This window comes from Coffea eugenioides, chromosome 8, assembly GCF_003713205.1.
Source record: "Coffea eugenioides isolate CCC68of chromosome 8, Ceug_1.0, whole genome shotgun sequence".
NCBI lineage: Eukaryota > Viridiplantae > Streptophyta > Magnoliopsida > Gentianales > Rubiaceae > Coffea > Coffea eugenioides.
Genome location: NC_040042.1, coordinates 46,985,615 through 47,007,318, shown reverse-complemented (window position 1 = coordinate 47,007,318; position 21,704 = coordinate 46,985,615). Strand labels below are relative to the sequence as shown.

Sequence of the window (21,704 nt, the reverse complement as noted above, 5' to 3'; positions counted from 1 at the left end):
AATGGATCGGAGTTCTGGGAAGTCCTCACTGTAATTGCAATTTCGGGTCTGTTTAAAGTGGGCTTTATGAAACCCAAAGGCCCAAAGCTTTATATATTTGCAAAACTCTTAAATTGATTCTGAAATTTGGGGATCAAAAGGCTTTGTACTTTTAATATTCTTCCGCTTTTAAAATGGTATATATAGTTATCCAAAAGTCACAAATTTCAATGCACAAATATATTCAGCATGAAAAAAATAAAAATCATATCCATTATGATCAAGAGATTTACGACCATTAAGTAACGGGTTTTGCGATTTCGATATTTAAAGTTAGTGCTGTGCAGTTGTAGTTCAATTTTATCCTGCAGTAATGAAATAGCATGGATATAATGCATTATTATCTTAGAAGTAGAATCAAAAGGTTTTTTACTTCACATGTAGTATGTAGTAATTTTCACCGAAAAGAACACAAGAAAGAAGGATACTTAGGTCCTGCTAGACAATCCAATTCAGCGTTTAAACTTAATGAATTCATATCTTAATAAGTTAAGACGTGCTTGATAATAAAAAATAAAACATCTTAATTAATTAAGTGGTTTTGAATTATTTAGACAAAATTTATTCAAAACATAAGTGATAAATTATTCAGTTATCATTTAATGCAGAATATTTTCAAATGTTAAGTTTTGAGTGGTTAACGATTCAGTAATTTAATAAATTCAAATTTTAGACTTCATTTTCTTGAAACACACCCTTATGAGTTATAGTTAACTTATGACTTGAGAATGGGAACCAATATATTGGTACTACTACGCTAGCTATATAAAAGGCACCGTTCTTGACTTCATACGTAAATATGTAAGCATTACTCTAAAAGGTCATCAAACAGCAAATAGAACCAATACAACTATACGAAATTTGTTTGATATGTCGTAGTTCGTTGAAGTTTGTCTATAATGTATGGCATCTTGGTGTTTTTAAAGATTATTAATCGTGAAACTACTGTTTATGCATTGCTGCCTGTCGAAGATTACGTTTTGATGAGTTATATGCGTGTGAGATTTCTATTGAGTTATATGCGTGCGGCATTATAAATATGGTTCAGACTGAATTGGGCTAATATATATACTTCTTCTCCACATGTAAGGGGGTAGAATCGTTGTCACTGATTTTTCTTAATATTTTTGAGAGTTGAGACCGTCTCCATAAAGTGGCAAGTTCATTAGCAGAGTAAGAAATGTGGTTGTGCATGAGTTAAAGGTCATTAGCACAGTTAATTATGACATGAGCAGCTTTGACAAATAGAAGCCTAGGTTGGCAGGGGATTATGCAGATAAATTTCTTCTCTTCTCCATAATTTCTCCTAGACGATGAACATTAATGGAGGTCTGAAAGGCAGTAGTAGTAAATGAGGCGCCATAGAGATGGCAAATCCACCTCAAGTTGCTATCCGATGCAGAAAGCAGACCGTGGTGGGCAAAGGATAAAGCGACACAAATAAATGGTGTATGGGGGCATGCAGCAATGTGTAGCTTAAGCACTTTTCTCTTGTAGCAGACCAACATCTGCGAACGAGTGTCGTCAAGTCGATGGCCTGAAAGTCGGTAGTTTGGTCCACCATTCTTGGGATAAAGTGACACCAAAAGAAGGCTACCCAGTTTTCCATGGATACTGTGTAATTAGGCATTTAAGATGTCAGAAAGCAAGAGTGACAGTGACTTATCGTCAAGTAACTATAAAATAGCAAAATTTTGGATGAAAAGTAAAGATTTTTCTTCGTTCTTTAATTAATATGCGTCCAAGCTAGCAATAAACCAAGAAACTATTGCTAACTCCTAGAATGACGCCAGATTATGTATGTGCCAGGGTTTTGAACTTTTTTCAACTTATAAATGTTCAAAGCTCAATCTTCTTTCAACTTTTTATCATGACTTTAGTTAGTTACAGGGTAATTGATTTTAGAGAGTGGATGGAAACTAGAAGTGCATATCTTTTGTTGTGGTGATCAATGTGAAACCTAATTAACTTGAGGTATCTATGGCTGGTTCTAAGAACTACAAGTGCTTGAAAGTTGGAATCTTTAAGACCATATTGGCTCCTTCCTTCTTAATTACCCATTTAACCCAAAAAAGGAAGAAGAAAAAAAGGCCAAATTGTCACTGATTTTTCTTATAATATTTTAAAGAGTTAAGACTGTCTCCATAAAGTGGTAAGTTCATTAGCAGTAAGAAATGTTCTTGTGCATGAGTTAAGCTCATTAGCAACATATGCAACACAACACGTAGAAAAGAAGTACTCCGATCCATATCATTTTGTTTGTTGTAGCAGCCAATAGGCGATCAAGTCAAGCTGCATGCAACTCAACAACCAGAAAAGAGAAAACTAAAATGGAGGAGGAGCCGAGGAGGAGGACACATTCATATTCCCACGGCACGACCCTTGTAGTTGGGGGTTTATCTGATGATGCCATGTTAGTAGGCCCCAAAAGATGCTCCCAAAAAATTAAAAAAATAAAAATAAAAATTCCAACCGCTCACATGGAACCATATATATATCCATTTTGCTCTAGCATTACAATTAACTACATCCTGTAATTATGAATTAACTAGTACATAATTTTCTTATACAAGTAACCACTATACATGTATATACTGTACGTCTTTTCTTGATATATAATATGTGCTACAATACCATTTGTACAGTCTAATTAATGTTGAAGAAAGCCATTAATTATTAATTAAATACGGATCCTTGGAAATCATGGTTTCGGAGGCAGACCAAATCCGTGCAGCTTCCGACGAGTTGGATGCCAACTTTGAGGCTGGAGCTTCATTGCAGTCTGCGAAATATTTTCCGGTCACCTTTAAGAGTCTCGGATGAGTTGCCACATAGCAAGTCGTTGCAGCAGCCTGAATAATTAGTCCGTATGTATTAGTTTAATTAGAGATTCATTTTTACACACATTAATTGTCGTTGCAGCTGCTCTTGTCTTTTGGTTCGTTTGGATTTAATTATGAAAGTTTGTTTGAGTCTCACTCATTCATTATGAGAATAATAATAATAATAATAATAATGCACTTTTTGCATCTTAATTACTGTTTCGATTAATTTTTTACTTGACATCATAATTAATTTCTCTCAACATATAATAAATAATTTATTGCATATGGCAATGGAATGAATGAAATTAGCACACGAGTGCCTAATTCACCCTGTTCGAGATGTCACATATATATATATATATACACAGACACTTACTTAAATGCAAGAGACATGAGATGCAGATAAAAATAAATGCGCCCTCAGTCGAGCTATGCTATATATGTATACATAGTGCTGTACGTACTTCAAGAATAGGTAAATTGTTGGTTTAAAGGAGGCGTGTCACTGTCACCCCTCAACTATTCTATTTGAAGTTTGAACCCCCAAGGCCAAGGGAGTTAGTGTAGTTGGCTGTGTAATGCATTGCATACATGAAAAAAAAGAAAGTAAAAAGTGGTAGTAATTATTAATTTAACCTAACCTGAGGGATGGTTTTGAGGAGCTTGGAAGCCAAAAAGAACACCAGATCTGCACGGCCACATGTGTATATGTTTGTAAATTGTATCTGGATCCTGTTAGTTAAAGACACCAGACTAGGCATATCCTAGAAAAAAAAAATACGCAAACGCATGCATGCATACACAGTTAATTCCTTGAAGTGATGATGAATGAATTGGGGTACCGACCGGTAATGAGACCGTCTCGTTCTCGAGTAAGTCTAGTTCTCACAATCCCTGGATGTACACAATTCACTGTCACATTTGCCTCCATCTCCTGCCACATTCACCCACCAATTACTCTGTACTGTAGTAGTCTGTACTATATATATAGTATAGACTCTTCACCATATATTATTATTAATTAAATAAATAAAAAAAAATTCACTGCGGAGTTTCGATGATCAGTAAACTTACTTGGAGTCTCTGAGCAAGTTCCTTGGTGTGCAAAACGTTAGCCAGCTTCGACAGAGCATATGCACGTGTTGCATCGTAATGACTGTCCAGCCCCAACACAAATAATAATCTCTTTAAGCATCATTAATTTATTTCCATTTCATTAACCAACAACCAAAGGCAAAAGATAAAACAAAAGCTACCTCCACAAATTCTTAATTTCTGTACGTAATTAATTAAGGAGGGATTTGCATGTTTTAAAGCATTGATACTTCTTAGTTTAGTTGTCACTATATACATATATTTATATATATTCTCACAAATTGAAATTAAGTGCCACGTATCATGTACTCTTGTCTGTCCTAATATTGCTTGCGAGATACAGGACTAATAAAGAAGTGAAGCCTGCCCTTTTTTAATTCTTTTTTTTTTTTTTTTTGGGGGTCTTCTCACCCGGCCTGCTGCTTCTGTTGTTTTTGCAGCTGCATTTACTTCGGTATCAGGTTGCGATCCCTGTCTTTAATGATTGTGATTTGTTGCATTAATCAAACTGCTCACCTTCTGCTTCTGGTTATGGAACTCAGATAACTGATCGGGTCACCGGAGAACCAGCTGTGGATGCTCGAAGACACGTTCACTATTCTTCCCTCAACGCCGGTTGACTTGGCAGTCTCCACCATCTTGGTTACCAACAGCTTTGTCAACAAGAAGTGACCTGTTTTTTTTTTTTAAAAAAATAAAAATAAAAAGCACACAATTGCATACCTGTTATATATTCACATACATCTATCATATATGCATGGCCGTGCTAGTTTGTCTGTTTATTCTATTCCCTTTCTTTCTTATTGGAAACATTACCTAAATAGTTGGTAGCAAAGGTCATCTCGATTCCATCCTCAGAAATGGCATGCTCGTGTGTGAATTTTCCGGCGTTGTTTCTGTTACAGATTTAGTGAGACACTTGATTAAGGAAACACGTTACGCAATTTTCAAGAAGGAGTAGTTGAAAAATTCTGCATCTTCAGTTGAAGATACCTACACATAAAATAAACAAATAGTAACTCTTAACATTTAACCAAAACGTACTAACATCTGCAATTTATTCCCCTCTGTCCTGTCTTCTACCAAATGAAGGAATAAACCCCGTAACCGTAGTACCATCTCCAGAAAATATTTTATAGAAAAAAAATTACACATATACTAAAAAATTGCAGTACTCGGATGGAACGTCATACTACTTTTGTTATCTTATGAAAAACAGTTAACAAGCATTTCTGCTGCTAATGCATATTTTTGTAAAATACAACGAAAAGAGTAATCCAAGAGGAAAAAGGGGGAAAAACGAGGGGTTTTTTGGAAGTGTGATCAATAATGGGTACTTACATGAGGAGATGAAGGGGTAAATTAAGAGAGCGGAAGTCTGCAACGAACTTTCTAACGGAGAAGAAAGAGCTAAGATCAAGAGGCATGACAATAATGTCGGACTCTGGAAACTCGGACAAAATTCGAGCCTTGCTATCCTCGGCGGCTTTGAGGCTCCTGGCAGGGAGGACCAGCCTGGCTCCCCGCTTAGCCAACACCCTAGCTGTTTCAGCACCGATCCCCGACGTCGCACCTATATATATATATATATATTAATACGACAATATACTAAACAACCATAAAAATATAACAGTCATAGTATAACTGTCTAAGAGAAACCGTAACCAAGCTAGGCAGGGGTGGGAGGTGACAGGATGGATTGTGGATGGAGCGAGGGAGGGAGAATGGAACCCTTTGATGGTGTGGCTATTTTTCCTTTGGGATATTATTTACCTGTGATGATGGCGGTGATGGAGCGGAGATCAGGGCAGTAGTCGGTGACTTGTTCGGCGGTGGACTTGGAGCCAAAGCCGCTTGGACCGGCAGAGCCAAGCAGGTACTTGACAGTTTCCAGCATTTGCACTTGATGATGGAGAATTATAAAGTAGTAGTATATAAAAGCAGCAGCGTTTAATTCTGTACTACGAGTATTTAGTCGGTGGCTTGGGACCTGTAACTTATACTACTAGGGAATGAGCTAAGCTAAGTGGTAGCAAGAAGAAGCTACCATACCATCACTTTTCGGGGTCCATGCATATACATCGAGCAATGAATTGACGACTGCCACTGTAGGTGATGGAAGGTGCTGTGTAATGCAGAAAGATGTAGTAGAAAATACTTTTGCGTAGAGTCGGCAAACAGGGAATAGTGCAGGAGGAATAGTGCTTGCAATTTACGTAAGCAGTAATGGTTACTGCTGGACTGCTAGTACTTGTGGATGTGATGGTGGACGTAGACTTTTGATTTTGCTCTTGTCAATTAATTTATATCTGTTGTGCGGGCTGAGACAAAGAGAATTGCTGGTGTCTGTTAGTCGCTGAAGGCTGCAACTCACGGAGCGCAGACAATAGAATACTACTAAATGAACTCTTTCTTTTGGAGGAGGAGGAGGAGGATGGATAGATGGCTTGGCTGGTGATCAAAGATGATACAAGAAAAGAAGGAAAAGGAGGAGATGGGATTTTTATAATGACAGGACTTAGGAGGGAGAAAGGGAGGGATTAGGGAATCCATTATTAGGAGAGTTGGCGCGTATTATATCTTTGTCATTTGATTGATCCATATTTTAATTGATTTTCCATTTTTTTTGGGTACCAGTAAAGCTTTAACTCTTTCTTTAATTTCAAATTCAACCAGTCTCTTAACTAACTACCTTGACCGCCACTGTCTACCTTTTCTTCTTTTTTCATTTCTTGTTTTTTCCGGTTATCTTTTCTTGTTTTGTGTGATTTTGCCTTCTTTCTTACCAGATTCACCATTTTAGACCGTCCTTTTTATTATACAAGTAATACGTTGCCGTAAGTTTTTTCTGTACCAATAAAATGTACTACTACAAATGATAATGTATTAAAATGCCATCAACTAACTTTCCTTAGATGAGTTGACTATCAAGTGAAATATAAGGTATCCGTTTGACTGCAAGTCAGGGGTGCAGTTGAAACTTTTACACTTATAATAAATCCAAAGGGTATTTGGATTTTTTGATCTAGAAATAAGATCCTCTTCCTTTGATTCCTTAAGTTCGAATAGGAGTAAGAGTTGTTGAAAGATACAGTAGTGTATCCGTGTGATCTAAAGGTGGGATCTTCTCCTTCTAATCGCTTAGGTTAGAGTAGGAGTAAAAGTTATTGATTGACTAAAAATTTTTTTTTTAAAAGAAATAAAATGCCATCAAAATAATCATAACTTTTTTTTGGTGTAAGATCTCTCACTTACACACTCTCTCCTTATCATCCAACCTATGGCTTCCCCCAAAACAATCACAACCTTATCATTGTTGTATGTCTCGATTTATGAACAAATTTGCATATAGCATTTTTTTTTTTGTAAATTATGCAGAAGAATCAAAGTATCCATTAAATATTGGTTGAATTTAGACATGTAGAAACTATCATGTGAAAATTAAATGACCTAGACGTTTTACCCTTAACTTTTTCTTACATGGTTGTCACGCCAGGGAATGGGAAAACTTAAATGGCATTCAATTTAAAGATCAGGGAATGGGAAAAATAGCATTCAATTCAAAAGTTGTACCTAGAATACCAAGATCATCGTGCAATGGAAAATGTTGATCATCTTACGGATACAGAAGTAGGCACAAGCTAAACTAAGGTATTTCGATCGTCAAAGAAAATAAAGTCAACTGTTTGCTGGTTTGGCATTGTAAAACTGTGATTGGTTAGAGGCAACGGTCGGTGATTAATTAAACACCAATTGCACCAACACAATAGGCCACAATCCACACAAAGGCTAACCCAATACGGGAAAAATTTTCAAAAATGAAAAACTCAGAAAGAAATCATGAAATCTGAGTATAGTTATAAGAAGGGGGAAAGGGGAGGAATGGGAGGGGTAACACGAGAAAGAAAGGCAGGGTAAGTGAGAGATTTCAAATTCGAGATCTAATACATACGTTACATTACATGACATGAGGGGGGGGGGGTAAAAATTGAAATCAAGAGTGGGATAAAATTCAAGGTTGCACAAGGGCAGTCTTGATAGTTTTCCTTGATAATCAATAGTTAAAGAGGGATCGCACGTGAGGGTAGGGAGACGAGTCAATCTACGGCCTCGAATCTGTCATTTGCTCTCTTAATCTGTCTCTATCTAGGGATACATAACAGAAATTACTGGTCAATCATTCGCAAATGACCTAAACCCTCCCAACCCTTCAATGAAGAAACCCGCCTGATTATCTTGAATGTGCCAACACATGCAATTGTATTACTATCATGGGACGCCACAAATGCCACTTTTCAATGTCAAAGTATATCACGTATCCATCCATCCTTTGTTTCTCTTCCCTTCCAAGGCATCTTTTCTGTTATTTATCACTAAAACTAGGACTTCTTGATTCCTACACTTGTCAGAAATTTCATTTTTTGGAACCCATACCATAATATACAAACAAAGCGTGGAGTACTTGATTCCCATATTATCTTGATTAAAATAGCTGATCACTTTCTGATCAGGAATCTTACGAATAAGGATTCCAGTTACGGTACGACGTAAATGACGCGTAATCTGGTAACTATGCTACAGTCCAAATATGGTGAACTTCTGTTATGATCTCATAATTGCCGAATCAATGCTTAGTTCTTTCTTAGTTAATTCTTAAAGATGAAGGAGAAGTAGAGGAAAATATGATGATTCCTCGAGCCACCCTTCTGTGACGGGAAAAAGGAGAAAAGGTGGGTAGGGCCTTCAATGGTTGTTTATTTATTTATTTTTCCTTTATGAGCCAAGAAAGGTTGCATAACAAAAGGAAAAGAAGTCACTAAAATTCAGCTTTTTGAAGCACTTCTTCAGCTCCCGTGCCTTCAATCCATGCGCGGACCCAGACGCCCCCGCCACCACTCGCCTCTTTTATCTTATTGTTGCTTAACATATATAGTAGTAAGTGTTTTTTTTTTTTTTTAAATCTTGCAAAATGCAGCTTTTTCCTATGGTGATAATATGCCTATTTCATTTCTTGAGAGTTGAGTATGTACTAATTAATTAGACCAGTATTCACCATTGTCTCTCATTCACAAGTCACAACACAAGTATATATATATATATATGACCTTGCCACATGCTCACATTAGTCACGACAATTATATTATATGCTTGAGTTGTGCATGGCAATTATTAGCACAGCCGATAATCGTTGACCGGAGATGGTGTACGTACCTATATACATCTACATGTAGATACTGATGATGTAAATGAATCCCATGAACCTAGCTGGCAGCCCTAATGCAAAAGTTATACTACTGCTGCTTAAATTGTCAAGTTAAGTATCTTTCGAGCCTCTCTGTTCTTCAATTTCTGGAGGAGAAAACGAAGCCACGCAATTACCGGAGCTACTTCAACAAGTACGCGGTCAGACTAAAGTTTAAGCAAAAGATAGAAGGTCAACTAAAACGTCTGCGGAAGGAAAAAGAAGGGAAGAGTACTTATTTCGATTAAGCTGCTAGTCTTCCAAAGCGGAAATATTAAAGCCAATGCTAGATTTTTGTATCAGCATTAGCACATGGGGAAGAAATTTTGAGATTCAAAACGAAACAGCGAACTGCTCGATGCAAGTACCTACGTTCGAAATTCGCAACCCTTCCAGAGCCTTTAGAATCAAAGCTATGAGTCGACCATCGCCTTCACATTCCCCACCTAACCTAACCATTTTTAAATATTTATTAAAACCTTCTTTTTGCCTATAATTTTCCACCTTCATCATATCCCCTTCACTCTTCCTGTATAGAGTGCTACGTGTTGTTTGAGAACACATTTGTTTATGGTTTTTTTTTTTCCAAACGATTTGTTTATGGTTGATAGCCAGCTAACTCTTCTTAAGTCTAATCCACTTCAACGGTTTTTGTAATGGACCAGTCTAATTCTTATATATAGGGACTGGATGTCAGAAATAGGGGAAGAAAAGGTTAAAGCTAGGCACTTTTCTCATCCTCCTGGAGGATATTCAAGCCTGGAGCATAGTAGCTTTGGCAGGGTTGAGCGAATTATATGCAACCATGGGCTTTGTTTATTCAGATCCCCAAAGCAAACCTAAAGTTTGGCTTTTGATTTAAATTAACCATTCTATTCATACTCATGTAGCTGGGATTCAGGGATACGGCAAGCAAAAAATAATTATTGTATTTGACTAAGTACTATGGCCAATAGCGACCGTGTAAGACAACTATTAATTCATGCACGGTCCTTTACTTGCATTGGAAGGTATGAAACATGTACGATGTACGATAATCGGGAGCCAGAAAATGTACAGTAATGTCGTGTTCATTGATGGGGGTATGCATGCATTATTGAGATTCCTCCTGCGGGCAATCTTTCTTGAAAGTTCAATGAATGAAAAGTATGTTTTGACGCTTGAGGAAACTGGCGTACATGCATGTATTGCAACTCTGACAAAAATGTTTTGTCCGACTAATTCGTTCTGTATTGTCAGTAGGTGATACCTAATTAGTGCAGGAAATCGATACAAATTTGTTCGTGGAATTAAGATGGCGTTCAACCCTTCCTCCCAATTAAAAGGATTGATTAGAAGGGTGTTGCAATTAAAAGTAGTTTGTTCCTACTTTACCTTTAAGCATCTTTCAGTTTTGTCATGGAAGGACCTATAAATAAGCAAGATCTCTCCTCTACAGTCGGTTTCTTTCAGATTTGTCTGGTCATCGTTCGGATGCAGTGTGCCCTCCAATCCAAATCAAGCGCCTCACATAAATGTGTTTGGGTTTGATTTCTCTTTCTTTCTTTAATTATTAATTAGGATAACAAGTTTTGTTGGCCAACTCCAATTTGACTAGTATTATTAGTATAACCTTGGATCGAGACGAGGGAGTCCGGATCATAAATACACTAATTTAATTAATGATACTCCAATCGTGGTGCTGCTGATTAAATATATCATCCCACTACAATCAGTACTACTACATCTATATAATTTATTCAATGAATGATTTCCTTGAAGTAGAATTACTACTCAATGAATCAACAGATTGGTGTTTTATGTGTCAAAGGGAAGACCTGCGCTGGATAGACTCATCAATGAATGAACACGACTATTCTTCTTCAATGATTGCCACTATATATTGTTTCCGCGGGAGCCTCGAATCTTGAAGGGACCCCTCCTTCTTACTTCTTAGTAGGATATCGTGTTTCCTACATTATGACTAGAGGTGTCAAAATGGGTGACTTGGGCGGGTTTGGGTTGGGTAAAATGGATAATGGGTATAAGTGAGTCAACTCATTTATACCTATTTAATTAGATGGGTATGAATGGGTAAGTCAAAAAATGAATTGGGTAACCCAATTACCCATTTATAACCCATTTATTTTAATTTTTTGTAAATTCATTTAAATTTATTTTTGCAAACTAAGTTATCAATTTATACGACTCTTTGTACCCATCATTAGTTTTAAATATTTATTTATAATGTTCAATAAACCTAATTACCAATTTTTTTCATTTATACTCTATTTCACAAAATTACATATTATTTAACAATTGAATAATAAGAATATAAAAATTTGAACTAAGTACTATAAAAGTTAATATAATAATTTAATCCAAAAATTTTGAATCCCTAACATTTTTTTCATATATAAATTTAAAATTTCATTTTAGAAAGATAAGAAAAGAGGCTCAAATTTATCATAAATTGGTAATGCCGAAAAATGAGCAAGTTAACAAACTAAAAGAAAATAAAATAATAAAATAAAACCAACAAATAATAATAATAATAATGAAACAAAAGTAGTTAACATCATGACAAAATGAAAAATTTGAAAAAAAAAAATGGGTGGGGAAAAAAAAGAGATTTAGGGGAGGAGAATTCTAAATGGATTAATTGGGTTTGATGGGTTACTCAATAATACCCATTTATTAAATGAGTATTATTGGGTAACCCATTTATACCCATATATAAAAATTTAAGATACCCATACCCATCTATTCATGGGCGGATATGGGTAAATTTAGTTAAGTGGGTTGATTTGCCACCTCTAATTATGACCAACAATCTTTTCCTCTGCCCCTCTTAAGTATACAATCTTGACTTGATCACCCACTAATTTGTTTCTTGTTTTCTTTTTTTTATCAATTATTAATTGGTTGATCTCCTTTTGAAAAACAACTCTAGTACCACCCTCCTTAAATAAGCACTCAAGGTCTGTGATAAACTAAAAGCAACTTTTACCTAATACTTGCCCCAAAACAAACTACTATAAGTACTAACGCATCAAACTCCCCAAAATCGAAGCTTCCCACCTTCCTTGCCTATCATATGGACGCATATATAGTTCTTGTTACCTATTGTCAATCTACAAATGTGGCCACCGGCCCCAAGTATGAACATTAATTAAAAAAGCATGCAGTTGGTGAAAAGAACGATCATGTAAAGTTGAGGGTAAAATACTCGCACTGTCAATCGTGGGATAAATACTGAACTTCAAAGTGCAAAACGAAACATATAAGTATGCAAACTGTCCCTCTTCTCGAAGAACCTACTACTTTGCTTCATGTGAACTCCTGATTTGCCATCAAGGCATCTGAAGTATACAAATTGAACTTAATTTTCTCATCCTTATCTATATTCCAATCAAATTGCCTTATTCATATTTCATTTTATAACACTTTTGTGATTAGATAACACCCTTAAGTTTAGATTATGTGCCAAAATTAGCTGAAGTTTATCAACCCTAAGATAACTAGTAATAGTTCACGTTCTTCGTACGTGATTATATTAACTAAAATATAACATCTTTTAGGTATACATTTTTAGTGAAATTTAATTTTTTTTTATCTCGTAATAGAATATTTTATATTTTTAATTTCTTTAACCAATGATTGTTACAAAGATCAATGAGATTCAAACTTTTTGATTTATTGATTTTTAAATTTATTTTGAGCTTTTTAGTAAATTATGGATTCAATTTTGACAAGCAATTATTAATATGGTCATGTTCTGCCGAAATTGTTATATAATCGCAATATTTGTACCATTAAATCATGATATTGAATTTTTCAATGTCGTACAAAAGATGTTAAATTGAAAATATATGTACACATGTTAAGTGTGAGCCTAGGAAATAGAATTCATAATTAAATAAAGATTTAAATTGTAAAATCAATTTTAGAGAAGTATTAGAGTAAATGAATTGGCTTATTAGATTTTGTCATTTTAATTATTTTCACCACACTTGCTCTTTCTTTTACTCCTTGACAAGATCATTTACCAGCCACGGTTTAGAGGTGCTTTTTGACTTGTGAAAAAAAAAAATCCTTGGTTAAGTTTCCAATGAAATCAACAATTTTTAATAAATGAAAACAAAATTTGTATCAACATTTTGAAAATGTTTTTTGCTAAGACAAACAAAATGCAATTGTACAATTAAAATGAATTAATTAATTATAAATAAAATATGTGAATTGTGCTCATATCCAACTTTGCATGAACCTTTTATTATTCTACCTTATATCTTTCTAGATGAACTTTTCAATTTTTTATGAATTTGAATTGAATAATGTGAGACGCATAATTGAATTTGGATCATTCATATTGCGTCTAAGTGTTATTGATGTTAATAAAGAATGTAAATGATCTATACTGCTCAATTATCTTAGATTGGCTATCTAGTTGTCAAATAAAATTCAATTGATAAAAATAGTTGAATTTTTTAATTTATTTTTTTTGTATTTCTTCATATTGATAAATAGCACATAATCATGCATCTGTCCTGTGATATTCCTATCAAGATTCTCAAATTGAATATGGACTCTATCTGTTCTTCTTATACATTTCCCTTTCATTCTAAACGCATTTATTTATTTTTTGATACTAATGTTTTTTTACTCCTAGAATTGTGGCTAATGCAATTGATCACACTATTTCAAGCAAGAAATTGCTTCGGTTAATAAACTTTGACACTCATAAGAATTGGAGGTGGACTGCAAAGGTAGCTAAATAGTTTTAATAGGGAGCTTTTCATTTTAATCACCAGCATTTATTGAGATTTTATCATTTGGAATGTTTCATATTTTTAATTAGTACCACAATTAACATGCAATAGCGTTGATTGAAAGACGGGAGGGCAATATAGGTACAACGAAAACTAAAATTAAAAAAAAAAAAAATGCTTACACTCTACAACGCTAAGAGTCATCATACTTTTAATATATTAATAATAATAGATGGATAGATAGACAGATAAGGTTAATTATTGTTAATAGAAGCAGTAAGCAATTTGATTAGAGATGATGGGAAATTGAGTTCAAGTTTGATGCTTTAGATATCAGGAGTTTAGGTAATAGAGTACAAATTCTGATCATCAAAAGAGGAACTGGAAAAGTTTGAACGAACGGAGTAATTTTTAGCTTTGCATAATATGGCAAGACAATTAGTATCAATTATTATGGTCTTCTTGGCAGCAAGCTATGAAGTTAGGAAATCACGGGCAGCCTATTAAATATTAATCAGGATCAACTTTGATCCGTCTCTTTCCTGATTGCTACAGAAATTGAGAATGCTGGAGTTTGGGCCTCTGTACCATTTGCATGATTGTGACTAAAACAACACACGTTTTCTGGCTAATCTCCAACAAATTAGGCTTTTTGGAATAGATTATGGTTTCTCATCATGAAAGAAATCTATCGAGCGATGACCCACCATCACCACCCCAACTAAGTAGGCCCCAAACCATATGCGGATGATCATCTTCTCCTGCTGCGTCATGCACCACCCACCACCACCACCAAATTAAGCTAGAATTTGAGTTCGGAGATTAGCATTATGATCCCTTGATCAGTCTCATTGGTTGCTTGTTACCCTTTTGTCGTCTACAATATTTAATAATAATTCCAGTTTGGCAACGAAAAAGAACATATATTACAAATCAACAGGCAACTAAGTACTCCTCCTAGGTCCCAACCACTAGCCTCGTAATTGGTGGTGCTTAGCAGTGACAATAATAATATCTTTCCTAATCCCTGCTTCAATTAACCGATCACAAGTACAGGGAAGTTTTAAGCGTCGAATCAAGACCCCCCCCCCTTTTTTTTTTAAGGTTAATGAGTACAGGTAAATTAATTAGAGGGCGCTTTTTCTTAATAGATTGATTAGGGGTTGAGAAGGTTTCGATAAGAATAAAAAGTTTCGAGTTCAAAACTCTCTTCCGCTTCTCGTTTTTTAAATCCCATCCTTCCGCTTCTCGTTTTTAGATGTATAGAAGATAGAACGCTCTACCACCTGTGATTTTTGAGATGCAAATATAGAAGTTGGCAGGGCAGAAGCCTGCCAGCTTGTGGCGAAAATGGGGTTTGCTATCAAACCCTCTACCACTTGTGCGAAAATTAGTGCGCGGGCCGGCATGTTAAAAAGCAAAGATAGAATAGCACAAACCAGAAGCCACAGATAGGGCAGGGGAGGGAGATTTAGACACTGTGGGAAAAGGATGAATTACGCACTTGAACATCCAGTTTTGCATCATGGGACCAATTCAAACCTTGTTTTCTTTTCTTTTTTTTCCTCCTTTTTTGGGGGGTACAGAAGGATTATCAGACGGCATGGCACAATGCAGGAAGATTTAGTATCTGTACTACACCAAAACTTAATATTCTTCATAAGCTCGCACCGTTATTTATTAGTAGATAATAGTAGTGTATTTGCATAGATAACTCTTGCTGCCTTGCACACAAAACTAAACAGCGAGGGAAAAAAAAATAAAAAAAACAAGAACAGTGAATTGATTCTGCTTTATTAGACAAGGACAATTTATATCAATGACACATTTCAACTCCAGTTACAGGCTAAGAGGTAATGAATTGCCAGCTGCGACTTTTAAAGATGACAGAATCTTCAAATTTTACCGACAAGTATTATAGGTAATGCAGCCTACATCTTTTTCGCCACAGTATCGCAGGGTTATATGTTTCTTTATGTCCTTGCTCACTGGCAACCCACCTTCACGTCTGCTGGCCATCCAAATTCCTCTAAAAATGCCAATACAACTCCATTTGACCATCCAAAACCTGTCTGCGTTGAACCACACCAAGTTTCAGGTAAAATTCCATAAACAGTAATCATTCTAGTGCCTGGTTAGCAATAGATGGAATATAATCTTAGGATAAGAAATTGAGTAGCTCACAGGAAAGCAAAGGAATTCCTTTGGATGAATAGACCATAATTCTAAGCATCAGAAGTACAATACAAAAGCTTGTATTTGGGGCGTGTAAAACTTACTTGAGGCTTATATTCACCGCCACCTCCGAATTCTCCACATTTTTCAACATCGTACTTCTCATGCATTGCCCCTGTTTCCTGGTAAGCAACATAATTGGTTCTAATCCATCTCAATGCAATGTCTTTGGCTAATGAATTTGCTTCCTCCGACCCATATCTCACCAATCCCTCAACAATTAGGTGTTGAAGAGGTGCCCAACCATTTGGAAAGTCCCTGTTTGAAACTCAGTCTAGGTTATCACTTCACGCAGTAGTTTAATCTATCAGCTTAATACAAGTGTGTATCAACATAACAGAAATTGTGTACCATTGTTGTCCTGTGTTTGTCAAAGAAGTTGCGATCCCTGCAGGACGAAGCAAGCCTGAAGTTTGGAAACTTTGAATGACTTTCTCCATCATCGTTGCGTCTTCAATTACCCAGGGAAGAGAATCGCTATTAGTATACTTAACCCAAATGGGAAATTTCAACTTCAGTTTTCATGTTAAAAAAGTAAATGAGTATGTCCCCAGCAAAGTAACATAACTAGAGATATTTAAGGGGTTTACTAGATAGTTGAATTTTTACCAGAAATTTTTGGGATTACTAAAATATTTCTATCAAGACAATGTGGTGGAGCTCAGACTAATTATGCAAATCCAATTATGGCTTCACCTCACAGCTCACGTCCAGCTCAGACTAAATATGCAAACCCAATTACGTCTTCACCTCACAGCTCATGTCTAACGCAAGCGTTTCAATGCAGAGAGATGGCATACGGGAAAGAAAAGAGAGACAGTATAGCAGAAACCTGAATGAAACAAGTTGACCCACAAGGGAATGAAGTTTGATGCAAATGATTTCTGATTCTGGTTTGAAGCTTCCCAGGTATATGCATCCTGCAGCCGACGATCATTCCTCAGAACTTGTATTGTTGTCAGATAAGTCATAAAATGTCCTCAAATTTGCATAAGCATGTCACCTTGGAAGTATTGGTCTCAGTAAGCCAGTAATCAAACCACTGCCCCTTCTCTGCATTCCAAAGTATTGCGTTCATTGCCTTTTTCCTAGCTTCGGAAGCTTCTGTAAATCTTGCAGCTATGCTACTCTCTCCAGTAACATTTGCCAAAAGGGCTATGTCAAGTTCCATCTGGACACCGACCATAAAATTTACTTGCTAAATTTAAAGAAAATAACTTTCCACTACATCATTCATAAGGAATGAGCTGATATATCACCTTCAGAATGAATGAATTCAAATCCACAGGAACTATGTATGTTGTAGACAATGTTGTAAGATCAGATGCATTCCTGAACCAAGCCATGAAAATGGTCAGACTCTCTTACAGAAGCAGAGGCTAGAATACTTCCTTTATGTGTTTTTAATGAAGGCTCACATTTTGCCCTCAGTTAGGTTCAAGATTCAGGGTATCTGCTATGTTGCGGGGAAGGGAGAGAGGAATTTTTTAGTCTCATCAGTCAGCCAATTAGAATGTCACGAGTATATGCATCAAACTGCAATCAATTGAACTCTTCGGCGACACCAGCATGAGCAAAAATTTGAGTTGCTTTGGTCCAAGATGCACATTTGAGGAACAAATAGCATTCATAAACAAATTCTGTAAGGTAAGACCTTAAAAGAAGCTAGCATGTGCAGACACTCAAGTTGCCATAATCCATGATGCACATTCATGGGGGAAAAATCCGTCAGGAAACATATTACCATACAAGACTATTAGTTATTGAAAAAAGATACTTGAACAAAGATTACTAAACCTCAAAGGATATTATACCTCATACTTAAAACAAAAAAGAAATGGTATCAAACCTCATCCATCTAGTACTGAAATCCCATCCAGATTCAGCTGCTGATGCCAGTTCACGGTACAGCTGTGTTTTCTCACAAACATTTGAAAGCCTTGAAGCTGTTTCTTGGTCCTGCGAAATCAAAAGTTGTCATGAGCACAAATTATAACAAACTATAATTAACTCGATAAATGCATTTTTAACTGATTAGACAAGAGGACTTCAACAGCTCATACAATTGATGAAGATTCAGGCCTAGGAGTATTCCACATTGCATAGTACCGACTTAAATTGTGGATCTCTCCTTGAGCATCTTTAATGGACACCTTATGTATTCCTGTAGTTACAAAAGCAGAGAAAAGGGGATATTAATCATATAAAATCAGAGAAAAGAGCTTTCAAAAGAATTAAATACATATAAACAGAACATGAAGCAGAAAGGTGGATAAACTGAAAAGTCAGAGCACCCAGAGAAAATACAAAAATGAAAAAGGAGATTGAAGAGCTTCATGGTACCTGAATTCCAAAACTCATACTCCTTAAGCAGCGCAGGAAGGGAACTTTTGATAAATTCCTCATCTCCTGTTTGATTGTATATGTTAAAGATCATAGAACTCAGGAGTGGGGGCTGGCTGCAAAGGTCATTCATGTAGCTTTATTTCATCTTCGCCATAGAGAACATAATGAAAAAACTCAATATAGTGCTCCAACTTAAGAAATAATAAATGCATGAGTGCAGGTGCCAAGAGGAGAAAGGCCAAGCTAGACAGAAACTTTAATTAGTCTACGAATTGCTCATTAGCAACAGTTTCTATTGTTCAATGAAGTCCGTAGCACCAGAAATGAGCAATTAGCGTGTCTGACTCCAAAACTGTAGGCATTTTCATCAAGTTCAATTCTAATTATTTTCTATAATTTGAAAAATGTTTCATTATAAGACAAAATATCAGAACAAATAGTTCCAAAATTTTGAACTTTGACTCCAATTAGCTACCTTAGAATATGATACTCTTCGCAGAGGCGGCAAAAAAATGTGCAGCACATTGTGGAATTGTCTATGAGCATTACGAAACAAGTATGAATGATTCACGAGAAAAGATTGATTCTTGTCAACCCATCATCTAAAGAAATCATGAATTTGCAGGTTCAGATTGGTAAAACCTAGCAATTCAGCTAGACAAAAAAGAAAGTGTCCACGGATTCCTTGACTACAACCTGAAAATCATCTTCTAGGTTTGCAGAAGAAAATCAGCATAAAGAAAACTAATAAAAATGCTTACCTCCTGTTAGTGTAATATGCCCTTGCACCATTAAGTACATAACCGAATTCATCAATTAAGGAAATAAGGTTGGTCACAATTCCTTTTGCCGTGACATACATTTTACTGGCCAGCAAGCCCCTGCTCGGCACAAAAAATTTCCCATAAAATTATGTTCCAAAATGAAGTTGTACCAAACAGGCAAACACCCACGTCAATGAATCAAAAAATTTAAAGGGAAATTTGGTAAAGAATCAAGACTCACGGCCAAGTCAGAAATGACATTCATGAGTTTGACAACTTACCCGCATTTCAGTTTTCACCAAGGCAAGATCAGGATGATTGGATTTTTAAACAAGTAATTTTTGTTACGGTGTAAATCAAGCATAGTGGTTACTTGAAATTACCAATGACTGTGACCAGACATTGGCAAGCATCGAGGCAACTAAGTAAAAGACCTGCAAGAAATTAAGTTTGAGGAAACGAGGAAAGCAGCTAGCATACTAGGACAGTTACTCTCAGAGCTAGCATAGCTCACAACAACCTGTCCTGCTGCCTTTCTTAAGGTACATTTGTACATTACTCCCCACCCAGAATTGGCACAGTTCCTGTACTTCTAATCCCATAGAATTTGCCTTAATCTTGAAATAAATGATGCACTAGGGACCTTAGAAATTAGAGCTATGAGGACTGCCTTTGACGCATTTAGATACACACTAATAGCCTAAATCTAGTGAGCGAATTGATTATAACCTAATGGTTAGAGGACTTTCTATATTAGAAAGAGCGTTTCATTCTAACTTCTCTTCTCCTTGTCTTTCACGACATCCTGCCCCCCTTTAAAGAATCTGAGAATGAATGGATCTTCCATGTCAAAATACAAGAAAAAATATTCGAATGCAGAGGCTTGACTGTGGCCTAAACTCTGTATTAAACCATTGGCATCACAGCTTGAAATCCAAGATAACAAAAACTAATCTTGATTACCAGCCTACCCATACTTCTTTCATAATTTCTGAGAGAACCAAGAACCAATAGGGAGCTAGCAAAATCCCAATCTCCAACTGTATTAATTCCTTCTACCCTGGATAGTTGACACAACAATCTCAAGAGAGCAAAACAAACAAGATTGTAGCTTGATGAATAAATGGAACAGGGAATTTACAAATTAGACTGACCTGATTACCCAGTAAGAATCCCAGTAATAAACCTCTCGAAACCTGGATCCTGGAATAATAACAGGCTTAGGCAATGGCAGCAAAGTATGCAATTCAGGCTTCTCCAGAACCGTGTCAGAAACTTTCCTGCTCAAATTCTTCCAGAGGGAATGGACTTCCAATGCCCAAGCTCTCATCTCAGGGTTCTCCACATTGGGTAGAAAATCTCGAGGCTCAGCAGCAAAGTCCACTGGCTCAGCATACACCAAATCCTCATCAGCACCCTCCAAATATTGGCCTAAAAAATCATTCAAGTCGCTAACAGAAACCGACCCGTTATCAGCAATTGAAAGCTTATTAAAAGCCTCCACGGTAGTATTAAGATTGTATTTCAAGGACATGTCGACGTAAAGCTTGGGATCAAAGTTTTTGTGCCCAAACGTTTTGAGGGACGTTTGTTGAACAGTCTCAAGAAAGGAAACTAAAGGCGTGGTCTTCACAACAGGGCCTGAATCAGTTGGTTTACATGAATCCAAAGCATCAGTAGAAGCCATAATAGACGAGAATGAAATCAAGAAAGCGAAGATTATGATCAAGAGCGCTTCTTGCCGGTTAACGGCTGTCTTCGCGTAAGCCATGATTGTGTTGCTGATGACATGGCCCTACTGTTGGGTGTCTGCGTTCAATATATACTGTTCGTTGGGGAAGGGGGTCTGAAAAGTCGGAGGAGAGGAAGAAGGTGACGGAAGAACGGCCGGCAGTTGGAATTTACGCAGTAACTTAGGTTCAACATCAAAGTTGAAAATCAACACGCAGCTCCTGACTAGATTTGTTTCGATAAGCACAATGCTTCAATGTCAGCTAGTGAGGATCCTCGTATCCTGAAATCTTGCATCAAATATCAATCTTGGCTTCACTATTATTTTTCGGACATATTCCAATTACCAAGCCGACAAAGGAAGAATTCTAGATTCGAACCTTTTTCTTCTTTTTAATGTAAGTGAAGCGCTCTGTACCTCTCACTTATACTATCTTCTCAAACCACTCAAACCATATCTCCCATTTTTCTTCTTTTTAATGTAAGTGAAGTGCTCGGTACCTCTCACTTACACTATCTTCTCAAACCACTCAACCCATATCTCCCATCCTAAATGGGAACCTATATATGCAACTCAAGTACATGTTTGTCGTGGAAAGAAGATCAGAAGTAAGGTGATACTATGATGAACATACGACATTAACATCCGAGCTGGATGAAAAACGATCAAAGCCAA

At 36.3% G+C, this 21,704-nt stretch overlaps 2 protein-coding genes across 2 annotated transcripts; both read right to left on the bottom strand.

The window, feature by feature from the left end:
• Positions 1–2,693: 2,693 nt before the first annotated feature.
• On the bottom strand, positions 2,694–6,365 carry LOC113781408 (short-chain dehydrogenase TIC 32, chloroplastic-like). The gene is made up of 8 exons (XM_027327335.1): positions 5,733–6,365; positions 5,301–5,532; positions 4,776–4,855; positions 4,476–4,632; positions 3,939–4,020; positions 3,711–3,798; positions 3,506–3,552; positions 2,694–2,891 (listed from the first exon to the last, which is right to left on the bottom strand). Exons 1-8 carry the CDS (start codon positions 5,854–5,856, stop codon positions 2,709–2,711), a joined length of 993 nt encoding a protein of 330 aa, XP_027183136.1. The 5' UTR covers positions 5,857–6,365; the 3' UTR covers positions 2,694–2,708.
• A 9,347-nt stretch (positions 6,366–15,712) lies between these two features.
• LOC113779304 (probable trehalase) lies at positions 15,713–21,704 on the bottom strand. Its single transcript, XM_027324855.1, has 11 exons — positions 20,452–21,704; positions 19,295–19,414; positions 18,531–18,646; positions 18,251–18,351; positions 18,037–18,146; positions 17,447–17,519; positions 17,191–17,358; positions 17,020–17,107; positions 16,539–16,638; positions 16,232–16,445; positions 15,713–16,024 (listed from the first exon to the last, which is right to left on the bottom strand). Exons 1-11 carry the CDS (start codon positions 21,066–21,068, stop codon positions 15,938–15,940), a joined length of 1,794 nt encoding a protein of 597 aa, XP_027180656.1. The 5' UTR covers positions 21,069–21,704; the 3' UTR covers positions 15,713–15,937.